The sequence below is a fragment of the Sus scrofa genome, chromosome 4, assembly GCF_000003025.6.
Source record: "Sus scrofa isolate TJ Tabasco breed Duroc chromosome 4, Sscrofa11.1, whole genome shotgun sequence".
Lineage (NCBI taxonomy): Eukaryota > Metazoa > Chordata > Mammalia > Artiodactyla > Suidae > Sus > Sus scrofa.
Genome location: NC_010446.5, coordinates 126,991,100 through 127,005,532, shown reverse-complemented (window position 1 = coordinate 127,005,532; position 14,433 = coordinate 126,991,100). Strand labels below are relative to the sequence as shown.

Genomic DNA, 14,433 nt, shown 5'->3' with positions numbered 1-14,433 from the left:
CATGGTTGCCACCTTAGCTAAAGACGCCTGGTGAGTCCTGGTGACCGTCTTCCCTTTCAGTATAAGAACATGTGGCTTGTCACCCCATGTCACGCGGAGTCCGAACCAGCTTAGGCTACCCCACCCGTAGATAGAAAACATCAGGTCCAGCCTTATTCAAATCCACAGACAAAACCTTTCTCATAAATGATGGAGGACCAAATGATACATCTCAAAGGGGGAACCAAAAGCCATCACAGTGCAGACTTTCATTCTGCCTGGAACGTTCTCTGGGCCCTGGCCTCCAACTTCACCTGGGTAACTTTTCCTGCCTATACCTGTTGTCATACAGATGTCACTTCCTAAACCCCCAGTACTCAGGTCCTCAGTGTACTACCAAAGCATCCTGAACTTGCATTTCATCATACCTGTCACCATGGTGATTAGACGTCTTTCCACCTAACGTGATTCAGCAGGACAGGTGTTACGTCTGTCTTAATCATTGGTGTAGCCACATCATTGAGCTCAATACCGTGTCGATAAAAGCCCTGCTGGTCCTTGTAGAGAGAAAGACTAAAGCTGCCAGTCACTGAGGTAGGAGCTAGGATACGGTATCTGTCCTCGAAAAACCTTGGAGTAACTGTCTCCAGTGATGATGTGTTCTTCTCTCAGCCTCCAGAAAGGATGAATCAGGATCCCGTGGTCTTCTCCACCTCCTTCCCCCCAATCCCAGTCCGTTCCCAGAAGTGATTCCAACACTTTCTGTATCTAAGAACTTTGAGTAGAAATGAACCAACGTATCTTTTCACCAGCGTCTGTTTCTTTGTTGAGTAATTTACTTTGTTTTTGAAGAAACAATTTTTTATATAATCAGTGTGAAAATTATTTAACTGTATTTTTAAATGTTTCCATTACAGCTGGTTTACAGAGTTCTGTCAATTGTCTACTGTACAGCACGGTGAGCCAGTTACACTTACATGTATACATTCTTTTTTCTCACATTATCCTGCTCCATCACAAGTGACCAGACATAGTTCCCAGTGCGACACAGCAGCATCTCATTGCCAATCCATTCCAAAGGCAAGAGTCTGAGGAAACAATTTTACTTCATGTCTGTATAACCATTTTCTAGGGCCCTGAAACATCTATTTCGTTTTTAACATGGGTCGTCTGGAAATAGGATTAAACATTACGGGACAAGTAAAAACAAACACACCCCCACAGTTGTTCCATAAACCTTGTTTTTTCCCTTGGCCCTAAGCCACCCAAAAGATCATTCGCTCATTCCTAAATCCCATTTTACTGCGGAACTTCCAAAGATCGCTCAGCTTTGAGATGTCTGACTTTTAAAAGTAGCTTAGCTTGTTTCAGCCTCCCCTTTTCCTTCTAAATCCAAGTTTCGAAATAGATGTCTGTGGCCTTTCTGCCGTTTCGCAGTATTTGTGATTAATCTCTCACACCTTTCAGTTTAACAGCTCTTGAATCAATTGTGCTCCTTTCAGTCTTCCCCGATCCACCTTTTCATCCTGCTTAGGAAGTTGTTTGAGCAAAACCGCTTGAGATACTGGATGTCATCATACAAGTTGAAGTATTCCCAGGTCTCAGTACCTTGTTCCTGTTTCCGAGGTCTTTGAGTTGTTTTTAAGGATATATTTGGCAGGGCTCTCAGCATCTTTGAGATCGTTTTCTCAGCAAGCCCTCGTCTGGCCCCAAGCCATTTTCCTTACTAATAATAGTAACTGCAAATAAACAATTTCAAGATATTATACAGTTTGTCTGTAAAGATGGCACTGTTTTAGGTCTTATTCCAAGTTAGTTGATGGGCTCTAAATTTTTCTGCGTATTTTCTTCTTGCTGCCAAAGACAAATAAGTCTGCGATCTGATGGCACTTGGACTGTTCTTGTAACTTTGTTTTTAATGAGTTATTCATTTGTTCGACAAGAGTATATTGACCACCTGTTTTGTGCCAAAGACCGTTAGGTGTTGAGAACAACGGAGACAAACCTCCATCCGGAAGCCACAGAAATGAATGGCAAATGGTGTCGATGACAGGGGCCCCCAAGAGAGGTCCGCCGTGCTCTGAGACCTGGATCTGACCGGACAGGGGGATCAAGAATGGCTTCCCTGAGTCAGTGGTACCGGAGCTAAGGTCTGCAAGATGCAGAGGAGTCTGAAAAGGGAGGGAGGTTGAAAGAACATTCTAGTTGTAGTTGTAGGTTAGCAAGGGCCTGCTACTATGGCTTCCATCTCCTTGGTAGTGACTTTTCAAGAGCCCCTTTGCAGTCAAGTAATGTAGTATATCAGCTACTTTTGTGTGTGTGTGTGTGTGTTTTTGTCTTTTTAGGGCCACACCCATGGCACATGGAGGTTCCCAGGCGAGGGGTCTAATCGGAGCCACAGCTGCTGGCCTACACAGCCACAGCAACGCCAGATCTGAGCCACGTCTGCAAACTACACCACAGCTCATGGCAACACCAGATCCTTAACCCACTGAGCGAGGCCAGGGATCAAACCCGCAAGCCCATGGTTCCTTGTCGATTCATTAACCACTGAGCCACAGTGGGAACTCCTAGTGAGTTGATTTATATTTTCCAAGCGTTTTCTTCCTTTCGATTTTTGGCTCAGTCTAGACCTGAGAGACCCGTGGCCCTTGGCCATATTCTCCTAGAGCCTTCATATACAGAAGCTTTTTCTGCCCATCCTCGGCTTCTGGAATGTGAGGCTTTAGAGGATTGAGTATCATCATGTTAGATTTTATTCAGCTTTGCTATGAGCATGTAAGAGTTGGAAGAGGGAACCCATATAATGTCTAACTTGGAAAAGATGCCCATTAAAGCAATGGGTTAACTTCAGAGCCAAACCCAACAAATGTGTTTCTTTTCAGCACAAAGCCTTGCATTAAATATTTATTGGCTTGAGGGACAAAAACCCAGTACTCCAGTTTTCAGGTGCGTTCAGGTCAGTTTTATTTTTCTGAACTAAAGAAACTCTGGTGGTTGTTACTTTCCTCCTTTGGTTCCCCTCCCCCCTTGGAAGCGGTAGGAGCCACAGCTCTTCTTTCCATCGTGGATTTCACTGAGCATGGCCAACAGGGAAGACAGACCAAGAGCTAATTTCTTGAGAACAACATTCTTGAAAGGCCCCAAAGAGATCTATTCAGCATTTAATGTTTTTCTGCTGTTGCCAACCCTTCCATGGTCCCTTGTCTTAAAAGAGAAATTTTGAAGAGTAGATTTTTGTAAGGTGAGTTTAATGAAAAAGAAAATTAAAATGGCCATATTCTAAATCCATTAATCTTTCAGTCTCTCATTTTAACCACCCGATCTCTTGTTTCTTGGGGAGAGCGACTTTGTTTCCTAGTGGTTGTCCTTAATATGGCTGGAAATTGAAAATTTTATCCTATTTTAAAAAATAAAAGCTTAGTGGCAAAATTTTCATAACAAGTTGCTGTAGCTTCCCTGTCACTTTCGGTGGGTGCTCTGTTTTCATAAGTATCAGTCTATCTGTGTTTGTGAAAGTTGTTTATAAAACACATGGAACTTTCGTTGAAACAGAAAAGCCAGCTGCCCTCCCCACAGAATCCTTAGGAACTCAACACGACAAACCACTGAGCATTTTAGGCCCAAGAACAAGCGATGGGAGAGAGCAGGTGACACCTGCCTTTTCAGGCTACTCTGGTCTGTGAAGAGTGAACAGTAAGTCTCGTCTTAATGTGCCGGAGGCAGGGTCTCCCGTCTCTCCCACCTCCCTCTCCTCACCACTCCTTGCTCAGAAAGCTTCCTTCCAGGTGGGGGCGGCTTCCGGCCCTTGCTGTGTTTGACTTCTCTGGCCTGTGCTGCATATTCAGTGTGTCCGCTGCTGACACTATTGTGCTCTCTTCGTTCGGGCATGGAAACTGGACTCGGAGATGAACCTCCCTGTTTTTGACCATTGGAGGAAGGGAAAAATCATCTTGGAAACAGTCTTTAGAGATGTACTCAGTTGAAATCCAGCCTTAGGTTTTGAACGCAGAGGCGGATAAGAACTGAACATTTGTCCAAATCACAAGAATGGGATCAAGCCTTTAAGGGGAAACCCAGGGTCCTTTCAAGGTTTAGCATCCTTTGGGTGGTTGGGGGGCTTTCAGGATGCACGAGCTCCTGGAAGACGGTTGCAGGCTTAAAGGAGGAGGAAACAGTGTGGACGCAGAGGTGGCCGAGACCTGTGGGGTGCGGGAGCGGAGGCCTCATTTCTCAGAGACGGTAGGTGTGTTCCGGGGAGCAGAGTGAGGGAGAGAATGACCACCTCTGATGGTCAGGTTTTTAAAAACGATGAGATCATAATTTAGCCTCGTTTTCAAAACAGATTTCTGAGTTTTAATGTACTTAAAATGGGAGTTCCCGTCGTGGCGCAGTGGTTAACGAATCCGACTAGGAACCATGAGGTTGTGGGTTCGGTCCCTGCCCTTGCTCAGTGGGTTAAGGATCCAGCGTTGCTGTGACCTGTGGTGTAGGTTGCAGACACGGCTCAGATCCCGAGTTGCTGTAGCTGTGTTGTAGGCCGGTGGCTACAGCTCCGATTAGACCCCTAGCCTGGGAACCTCCATATGCCGTGGGAGCAGCCCAAGAAATAGCAACAACAACAACAACAACAACAACAACAAAAAGACAAAAAAAATAAAATAAAATAAAATAAAATGTACTTAAAATGTACAGAACCAACATACGTAAATTAGTGTCATATAAATGCAGCCGAAGCTCTTTGACCAAGCTCCCAACGAAATCGAGATCTCACCAAGAGTTATAAGTGCAGTGTTTCTAAACTGTTATACTGTCAACAAGACTTTTAGGTTTGGCTCTGTTCTCTGTCACTTGTTTCTTGATAGGATAATGTTCTGATAAGAGAGTCACAAAATGTGGCCATGGGGTACAAGCTGGTGCCTGAGGAGTCATTATCATCCATCAGTACCTCCTCTTTGTCACCAGTGACATTGTACATTAAAATTTCAATGATCCTTGATGTTGCCATTATGAATTATTCCCAACTCTTGCCCTCTTCTCAGTCTCTTCAGTGGTGGATGTTCTTTCAATAATCGTTATTTACAATGCGAGGCCATTGGTAAGCGTCACTTCTTTATTATAGCGTCAGACTATAGCAGAGGATAATAAAATAGAAGAATCTGGTCTTTCACAAAGTGCTCGGTGTGGTGTGTGTCTGTCTGTGTATGCCTGTGTGTGTGTGTTTAGGCTCTTCGAATTTAACAACTGTGTATTGAGGCTCTATGCTGACATTGCTCAGTGTTCTAGAAGATACAGAGAGCAACAGGAGACAAAAGCTGACCTCAGTGAGATGAACACAGCAAGCTCTAAAGGCACCACTGGCACTGGGAACAGTAACCACGGGTACAGAGAGGATCGGTTACAATTCATGCTTTTGTAGGAATGTCTTTAACTGTGTGTCCCCCATTAGCGCTCCGAGGAGAAGGGCAGGCACCTCGTCTGCTTTGTTCACTTCCGTTCCCCCAGCACCTAGCACAGTGCCTGATGTATCTTACACGCTTATTTTTATGTATACTTCCACATGCATTTTATACACATGTTATCATTATAATGCTGTAACTACTTATGGCAAGTCCCTGAGTAAATGAACCTGTGCTTGTGAGAGAGAAAAATCAGCTACCGATAATAATATGTAACACATTTTTAGTGAATTAAAAGCTTAGGACTAAGCTAAAGATAACTGTGAAAATTGTTAGGTAAAGCAATGGCCTCGAGTTGTTGGAACTGAAATGAAGCACGGGATTTTCTCTAAATCGGGGAAGAGTATAATGAGAAAGAGGTATAATCAATTAAGATTGATTAAGAGAGAACCAGAATGCAGGTAGGAATAATTTTTGTTCCCCGCCACCCTTGGGAAAATAGGTTATGCTCAACCTGCATCCTTTCCAAATAAAGCGATGGGGCCATTCCTTTAACAGATGACAATGGAAATATCCAGGGAGATAATAGCACAGAAGTTTATCCGATGGGTTGGGAGTTCACCTTGCCTCTTATGGTGCCTTCTGAGTCTAAATTTCTCCTTTATGGGATTCTAGGAGCACTGTAGTTTAAGAACCACTTACATGTATTAATAATAGTTTATTTTTTATTTTGTATTTTCAAATAGGACATGAAAAGAGAAATTGATATTAGAGAAATTTATTGAAGCCATTTGTTTCTGGTGTATTTTAGATTCTTTACATTCAGGTCAGCATGATGTAGTGTTAGCTAAGAGGTAAGCTTCCATCAGAAGCCCTGGATCACCCCTAGCTCTGTTCCTTGAACGTGGTGCCTAATCGCGCTTGGCTGAAGTTTTTCATTCATGAAACGAGAGAGAGTGGATGACTTCTAAAGTGCCTCTCAGGTTCTGCACTGTTATAACCCATCTCCGAGTTTCTCGAAGTTAATATATTTCTATAGCACCATGTAATTATGGCCTTCTTTAGTGAATTTTTCTAAAAATTGTTGCCGTGCATGTACCGCAACTGCCGAATGAAATACAGTGTGCGGGTCGTGCTCTCCTAAGAGAGAACGATATTTTTTTATAAAACAAGAAAGTTTGGCTTTTGATCCTGTTTTTATTTCCACCTTTGCTCTGCGTAGAAAAGTAATTTGCTTTTTAATTGATGTTTTGAGCATGTGCTGATGACTGTATTTTGATTGGGAGAAGCACGAAGAACCCGCAAGAACTCACGGTATTGCTGTGTGCTTCCTCTTTGCCTCTCCTTCTCTGCGTTGGCCTCACCTGCGCCACCCTCCCGGCCCTGCCCTGTGGATTCTTCCTCTCGTGGCAGTACCAAGCAGACACATGCTCTGCTTGTGCAGTCATTATTTCTAAAATGAAAAGCAGTCGCACCCCCTTTCTTCATTAAAATTACTAGGTATTCACTGATTTATTAACTCAATTACTAAACTGCTCGTTATTCAGCAAATATCGAGTGCCTACTACTACTATAAAAAAAAAGCACTATTGTTTACGTACTGGGACATACCAATATACAAAATAGAATTGAAAAGAAAGTTCCTGCCATCATGAAGCATTCTTTTAAAGGAGGCATTCCTTATATTAAGGCATATAAATATTTATTGACAGATTGGATGTGAGACATAACATATAGAATACTCAAGGATGACTCCAAATATTTTGGTCTAAGCAACTGGAAAGATGGAGTTGCCATCAGCTGAGGAACGTTGCAAGACCAGGGCTTTGCAGCGCGGCCGTCGGGGAGGTGTGGATAAGAGAATGGAACTGGAGCTGGCTTGGGACCTACTGAGTTTCATGTGTCCGTGGATGTCCAGAAGGATCTTCCAAGCAGGCAGCTGGTCCGTGAGTCTGGAGGCAAATATGAATTCATGTTTAGAATAGATGGCATTTAAGGCATTGTGGCTTGACGCACTCCGGGGAGAAGATGCTCAGGGAAGAGAATTGGGCCAGACTGAGCACCAAGGTCAGAGGCCAGGGCGAAGACAAGGAAGCAGCCAAGGAGCTGCAGAGGGAGCCGCATGGAAAACAGGAGGAAAACCTAACAGCTGTCGCATCCTGAGAGCCAAGTGGAGAGTGGTCATTTTACACCCGATACGGAAGATAGAGCAGGTGAGGTGAGGGCTGAGAGCTGACCCACAGATGTAGCCGCACAGATGGATGATGTATGTGGGTTTCCTCCCCGTAGGATTCGTGTTGCATTTTTTAATTCCTTTTCGTGAGGACCACTTGCCGCGTGACCGATGCATGTATCACTTGGATGGGCTCTCGTTTCCTTGAACAGTGTGTGGCTGTCCAGTCCAAAGACGATGCCGTTTTCCAACGGCCAGAAAGATGTGGAACAAGGCACAGTGAGCTGTGCCTTCCCACCCGAGAGCCGCCGGGGAACGGTGTTAGCAACTGGATTTGAGTCTAAGTAGAGTATGTTTGATATTCTTAGAGTCATGGGGTAATAAATGGAGTGGAATTTGTTCTGGATAATTAATTCTGGAGAAGATATTAAAAACTCTCCTGAGAGGACAACAGATTGTTTCAGGAGGAGCCGAATAAACGAAAGAAATAAGACACTCTGGGTTTGCAACTAACTTTACCAGTATTCTTCGCCAAAAAATTATATGATGTGATAGTTTTGAGAGGTAAAGGCTTATAGACACTAGAGCCATTAAAATGACTCTTGGTGATAAATATTTTTACGAAAAGAATGCATGTGGATTTCTACAAAAGGATATAGAGGCAAATACACAACACAAGGAAGTTTATATATTCTTTTTTAAACCATGGATGATTTGCAGGGTTGTGTCATTTCTGCTGCACCACATAGTGACCCAGTCTCACACACACACACACACACACACACACACACACACACACACACACACGTGTGTGTACCTTTTCTCGTGCCGTCTTCCATCGTGTCCCCCCGCCCCAAGACACTGGACATGGTCCTCGTGCTGTACGACGGGGCCTTCTTGCTCATCCACAGTCCAAATGTAGTCGTTTGCATCCACCAACTATATATTCTTAATTAGACTACGAGGATCTCTCGACTGACTTTGAAATACCGCGACTCCAAAGACATTACATAAGCTAAAATCTTACGTAACGGGTTAGAAATCGGAGTACGAAGAAATATAATCATTTTGTTTCTGGTTTGGGTTTTTGTTTGGTATTTGGGGTTTTTTTTTGGGGGGGGGGTGTTTTTGGCTGTGCCCGCAGCATATGGAAGTTCCTGGGCCGGGATCAAACTCACACCACAGCCATGCCCCGAACCACCCCAGTGACAATGCCAGATCCTTACCTGTTGCACCACAAGAGAACTCCTGTATTTCTAAAATAGAAAAAAAATTAAATATAAAATGAAATTATTCTGATGGCTCTTCAGGGGAAGAGACTAGGCAGTTTATTCAGAAGCGGCTCCTTCAGCTTGAAACAACCCCCGAAATGGTTGTTTCTGTCATTTGGAAACTAGTGAAAGAGAAATTCACTAGTAATAGATGCTTTAATAGATGCTGAAATGTGTGAAGGAATATAAATTCTTTTTTCAATTAATTTTGGAGTTTTTTTAGTCGACTTCTCCTTTGTTTCCTCCCCAAATTATTCTTTGCAGCAAGAAAAAAGGGGGGCTATTCTTCATGGGCACATACTTACAACCTAAAAGAAAAAAATATTTCGTTTAATGTCTTCCTTGAGCCAGTACAAGTTATTAAGACCTCTGGCACCTGACTACATTTCATAAAGATACACAGCGCGATGAGAGGGAGCCCACATAGAGCCTTCTCAGTTCCATGTACAGAGGGTTTCCAGGGACATCCTTGAGTTGAAAGTTGAATTAGCCACCTTATCATAATACGCCATTTCAATTGAATAAAACACAGATTATTCAGACTTGAGTATGGGGAAAGATACTTTCTCCAAACGAAGTGAGCTTGATGCCTCAAGAAAATGCCTGATAATATTTGCCACCAGAAATAAAATTCAGGCTCTCAAGCCATGATTAGACTTTTGGAAAACGGGTATCCACCACTGAGTTTGGCAGCTTCCCATTACTTAAAAACTTTTCTGATGAAAGCAGTGGTGATATTATTGAACATGGTTTTTAAGTAGAAATTGGAAGTTTTACACAACTGAGTGAGCTAGTGTTTTCCAGACGACTCAAGTGTGTTACAGAATTGTGCATGGCTAAAAGATCTATTTAAAGTACAAGATGGATGAATAAGTTTGAAAGGTTCCTTGGTACAGTCTTCAGTGGCCATATTGCGATTAACTAAGTTAGTTTGATATATTATCAAAAGTCAATATCCACAATTATCTGAAAAGTCTGTTAGGATACTCCTCCTGTTTCTGCTTCTATATTTAATTGATAAATTTCAATCAAGACAACTTATCACAGCTGCCTGAATGAAGAGGCAGATATGAGAATCCAGCTATATTCTATGAAGCCAGCTGGGAAACAAGATTTGAAAAGATGTAAAATAATGCCATGATTCTCACTAGTTTTTTGTTGTTTGTTTTAGAGGATGTGGTTACTTTTCATAATAATAGAATTTTTGTTAACTTGTAACGGGTTTGTTATTTTTCATGAGTTAATACGTGTTTCTAAGATTTCTTGGCTTTCATTGCCAGTGTGGTCCGTGCTGACCGTATCACCCACATGAGCAACCCTCCTGGCAGTCCTCCACACGCCATCTCAGACCGTGCAGGGATCCTGAGATCAAAGGGCTTGAGGACCTTGGCTCTACATGGGTGTATTTCATTCCTGACATGGTTCCTCGCTGCAGGGAGCAAACCCCGTGCCCTCCAAGGGCAGGGGAATTGATGACGAAGGCAACAATAACCAAGTCTATGAAAGATGGGAGACGGCATCGTGGGTACCATGCTTGTCAGGGTTGTCAGCGCAGCCGGCAAGGGGGACCCCACGTTTGATTGGGGGACCATTGCTCTAGGAACAGTCGTCTGAATTCACCCATTCATTTAACAGACAGGGGTCCTGGGCCTCTCGTTTGGCGGGCACTGTGGGAAGGGACAGGGGTGCAAAATAGAATAAGACAATATTCTGGGCAGACGGTGGAAGTTGAGATGAGTTAGTGCCTGTGACCGCCCCTGCACGGCTGTGGCCAGGAACCATGTGGGGCCATGAGATTGTGCTGATCCGTTGAGAAGAAAAAGGTCACGTAGCATCAGGAAACCCAAACTTTGACCTCGTCTGAACTGTTGATGACATGAGGACTCGGCAGAGTCCTTTAGCTTGGATGGCTTAGCTTCCATACAAGTTTCCAGAACACGCGTGTGCATAAGGCATAGGTTCTCCTTTCTAGAAGCTTGCAGCCCGCTGGCGGCGGGTAACACAGGGGAGTTAAGAAAAGTCGTGTTTCAACAAAAGGAGGACGTCGCATCCGACGCTGCACAGATGTCAAGGAGGTGCTTGGCCGGGTTGAGTGGCTGGATCTTCATTGTGTCAAGGAAGGCAAATGACCGCTTGAGGAAAAGTCAGGAAAAGCAGCAGGATGGCATGGAACATATCCTAACAGTTTCCAGAGATGGCCACCAGTGGACTCAGAGAACAGGCTCCGATTTTCTTTGGGCTGCTCATTGTCTAGCATTTAATTCAGCATCAGGGAGGAGGAGGAGGAGATCCAGGAGAAAAAGGCTTGGAGGAAACGCACCAAATGTAGCCTTCCCCTGTCTTGACGCAGACTAAACCCCTCGCCAGGGTGGAGAGCTGGGTGATCGGCTCCGAGGATGGCAAAAGGGGGAGAAGCTGTCTGTGAGGCCCGCCCTGGGCACCCTTATTTCCTGCCGCGAGATGAGGGCAGATCTTCTTTGCCCGGGAGCCGGGTGGTTGACTTTGCGTCCTAGATCACAGTAACGGCAGCGGGACCGGGCAGCAAGAAGGGACAGTGCAGACCAGGAGCGGGATGTGGTCGCCTTTCCCCAGAGCCTCAGCTGCGCCCTGTTCATGGATCCGCCCTCGTGTAGATAGAGAGATAGCTGTTTCCAGGGAAAACTTATGCTCAGAGGATGAGTCTGAGGGTCACAGTGAAATACAAGGAGTGTAGGAAATAGAGGGAAAAGCCAGAGCCAAAGCCAGGGGTTCCCACTGTGGCTCAGCAGGTTGAGGGCCCAGCGTTGTACCTGTGAGGACGCAGGTTCCATCCCTGGCCTCTCTCAGTGAGTTAAGGATCTGGCGTTGCCGTGAGCTGTGGTGTGGCTCGCAGACAAGGCTCAGATCTGGTGTTGCTGTGGCTGTGGTGTAGACCTCAGCTGCAGCTCCGATTCCACCCCTGGCCTGGGAACTTCCGTTTGCCGCAGGTATGGCTATTACAAAAAAAAAAAAGCACAGGGACCAGAAACAAGGGGGGGGGCAAGAAAGTAATGACGCCGGCCTCCCCAGTACCTCCTCCTCCCCCAATAAGAGTGTCCCTCTTACAAGAAAACGACCAGTGGCCAAAAAGAAAAAGAAAAAACATCCCCAGAGAGCAAGCAAAATGCTTTACAAATAAGGCTTGAATACATAATCAGTACAAAAAAAAAAAAATGTAATGCCAACCAATGCTGAGGTTACACTTAAAAATGTTTTAAACGACCACTCAAGATGATAAGATAAAAAGCAAAAACCTTTCAAAGCGTGGGCTCTGCTCCTTCTGGCATCTTTGTGTTCCGTTTAGGGGGCGGGAGGGTCCAGCCAGTGACACACTGCTCCGGTCACGCGCTCTTTGGTCCTTGGAGTCCGAGGGCACTGAGCGATGCGACAAGGGTTGATAAAGGCCCTTGCTTCCCACGGGGGCTCCTTATTTCCTCAGCTGGGGGCTTCCTCTGAGATGCTCCAGAAAACCCTACCTAAGGTGCTCCTGGGCCCATGGAGCCACTGAGTCCGATGGTTTGAAGCAGAACTTCAAAAGCCGTTCCCAGTGCAGTCTGTGGTAAAGATGAAAGTATGGCTGTAAGGATGAATTAATTCCCCAGCAATGTCTCCTTTCGCAGAACCATGATTCCCGTGACGGAGTTCCGGCAGTTCTCTGAGCAGCAGCCTGCCTTCCGGGTGCTGAAGCCATGGTGGGACGTGTTTACCGATTACCTGTCGGTGGCCATGCTGATGATCGGTGTGTTTGGCTGCACGTTGCAGGTGGGTGTCTGGACGCGTGTCACAACGGAGCCAGGGCCAGGGTGCTGGCCGCCTGATTTTTAACCGTGAATATATTCGAATGTATTTATTCGTGGCTCTTCTCCACGTGCATCTGGTGCTTGTAATCACGGCACCGAGCCTGAAACCCAATTGACCGAACTTTCCTAATAAGGTAAATGTGGTACTTGTAGGATTGCCCTGAGCTCAGAGAGTGCTGGACTCCAGCCAAGTAATATGGGGTGTCCGTCACGTCCAGAGGGGGTCGCGTATCTTCCAGAGTTGGCTTTGCAGGAGAATATAGCATGGATATATCCACAGTGCCGTTTACAGTGTTAAAATGAAACTTGTTTCTTTGTCTCTTATATTTGCCACTGATAAGATTTTCTGGAAGAACTGATGTTTTGATGAGATATTATCTTACATGACGTTTAGTTCTGAATTAAAATGTAACTGAATCACGGAGTTCCCCTCGTGGCACAGTGGTTAACGAATCCAACTAGGAACCATGAGGTTGCAGTTTGATCCCTGGCCTTGCTCAGTGGGTTAAGGATCCAGCATTGCCATGAGCTGTGGTGCAGGTCACAGATGCGGCTTGGATACAGTGTTGCTGTGGCTGTGGCGTAGGCTGGCAGCTACAGCTCCGATTAGACCCCTAACCTGGGAACCTCCATGTGCCGCGGGTGCGGCCCTAGAAAAGGCAAAAAGACAAAAAAAAAAAAAGTAACTGAATCATAATTATTCTATGTAGAGAATATATATTCATATTCTGGATCCAGATTTTTTTTGCATACCTGTGTGCCAGGCACTATACTCTGAGGACGTATATACCAATAAGCAGTTCATCTTTAGCAGGAAACAAACGAGCCATCACAAGAGGTTGTGTCAAGGTGTTCAGCATCACTCATTATTAGAGAAATGCAAATCGAAACTGCTAGGAGGTACCACCTTACACCAGCCAGAATGGCCATCATCCAAAAGTCTGCAAACAATAAACAATGGGGAGAGGGCGTGGAGAAAAGGGAACCCTCTTACACTGTTGGTGGGAATGTAAATTGGTGCAACCACTGTGGGAAACAGTAGGGAGAGCCCTCAAAAAAGTAAAATAGAATTATCACATGATCCAGCAATCCCACTCCTGGGCATCTATCTGAAGAAAACCATGGCTCAAAAGATACATGTACCCCAGTGTTCATTGCAGCACTATATACAATGGCCAAGACATGGAAGCAACCTACATGCCCATCGACAGAGGAGTGGATGAAGAAGATGCAGTACATATAAACAATGGAATATTACTTGGCCGTAAAAAAGAATGAAATAATGGCATTTGCAGCAACATGGATGGACTAGAAATTATCATGCTAAGTGAAGTTAAACAGTGAGACACAAACATCATGAGTTATCACTTATATGTGGAGTCTTTTTTTAAAAAAAAAAAAAAGGATATGATGAACATATTTGCAGAACAGAACCTGGCTTACAGACTTTGAAAAACTTACGGTTACCAAAGGAGACAGGTTGGGGCGGCGGGGCTGGGGGGGTGGATGGACTGGGGGTTGGGACAGAAGCCTTCTAAAGTTAGGTTATGATGATGGTTGTACAGCTATAAATCTAATAAAATTTATTGACTTTAAAATGAAAGAAAAGAAAGAAGAGGAAAGCAAACTCCAAGTCATGGATGCAAGAGAGAGCATGGCATCTTTGGGAAACAGCCCCGGAGGACTGGCACCCGTTGGGTGTTGTCAGCCCGAGAGCTGAAGCCGTGCCTGGGGACGGAGTCACCCCCAGAGAATATGCTGTGAGTGAGAAGACGTCAGAAATACGGGAATGA

The 14,433-nt window shown here is 44.8% G+C and overlaps 1 protein-coding gene across 3 annotated transcripts in view; it reads left to right on the top strand.

The window, feature by feature from the left end:
• Positions 1–14,433, top strand: part of LRRC8C (leucine rich repeat containing 8 family member C) — a 121,944-nt gene that overhangs the window by 73,510 nt on the left and 34,001 nt on the right. For 2 of the 3 annotated variants that reach the window (XM_001929205.6, XM_005663701.3), the window contains exon 2: positions 12,461–12,602. In XM_001929205.6, coding sequence (XP_001929240.4) covers positions 12,465–12,602 — 138 coding nt within the window. In that variant the 5' untranslated portion in view covers positions 12,461–12,464. Of the gene's footprint in view, positions 1–4,564; positions 7,592–12,460; positions 12,603–14,433 lie in introns of those variants that run through there. The other variant, XM_013997403.2, reaches the window with a different exon arrangement.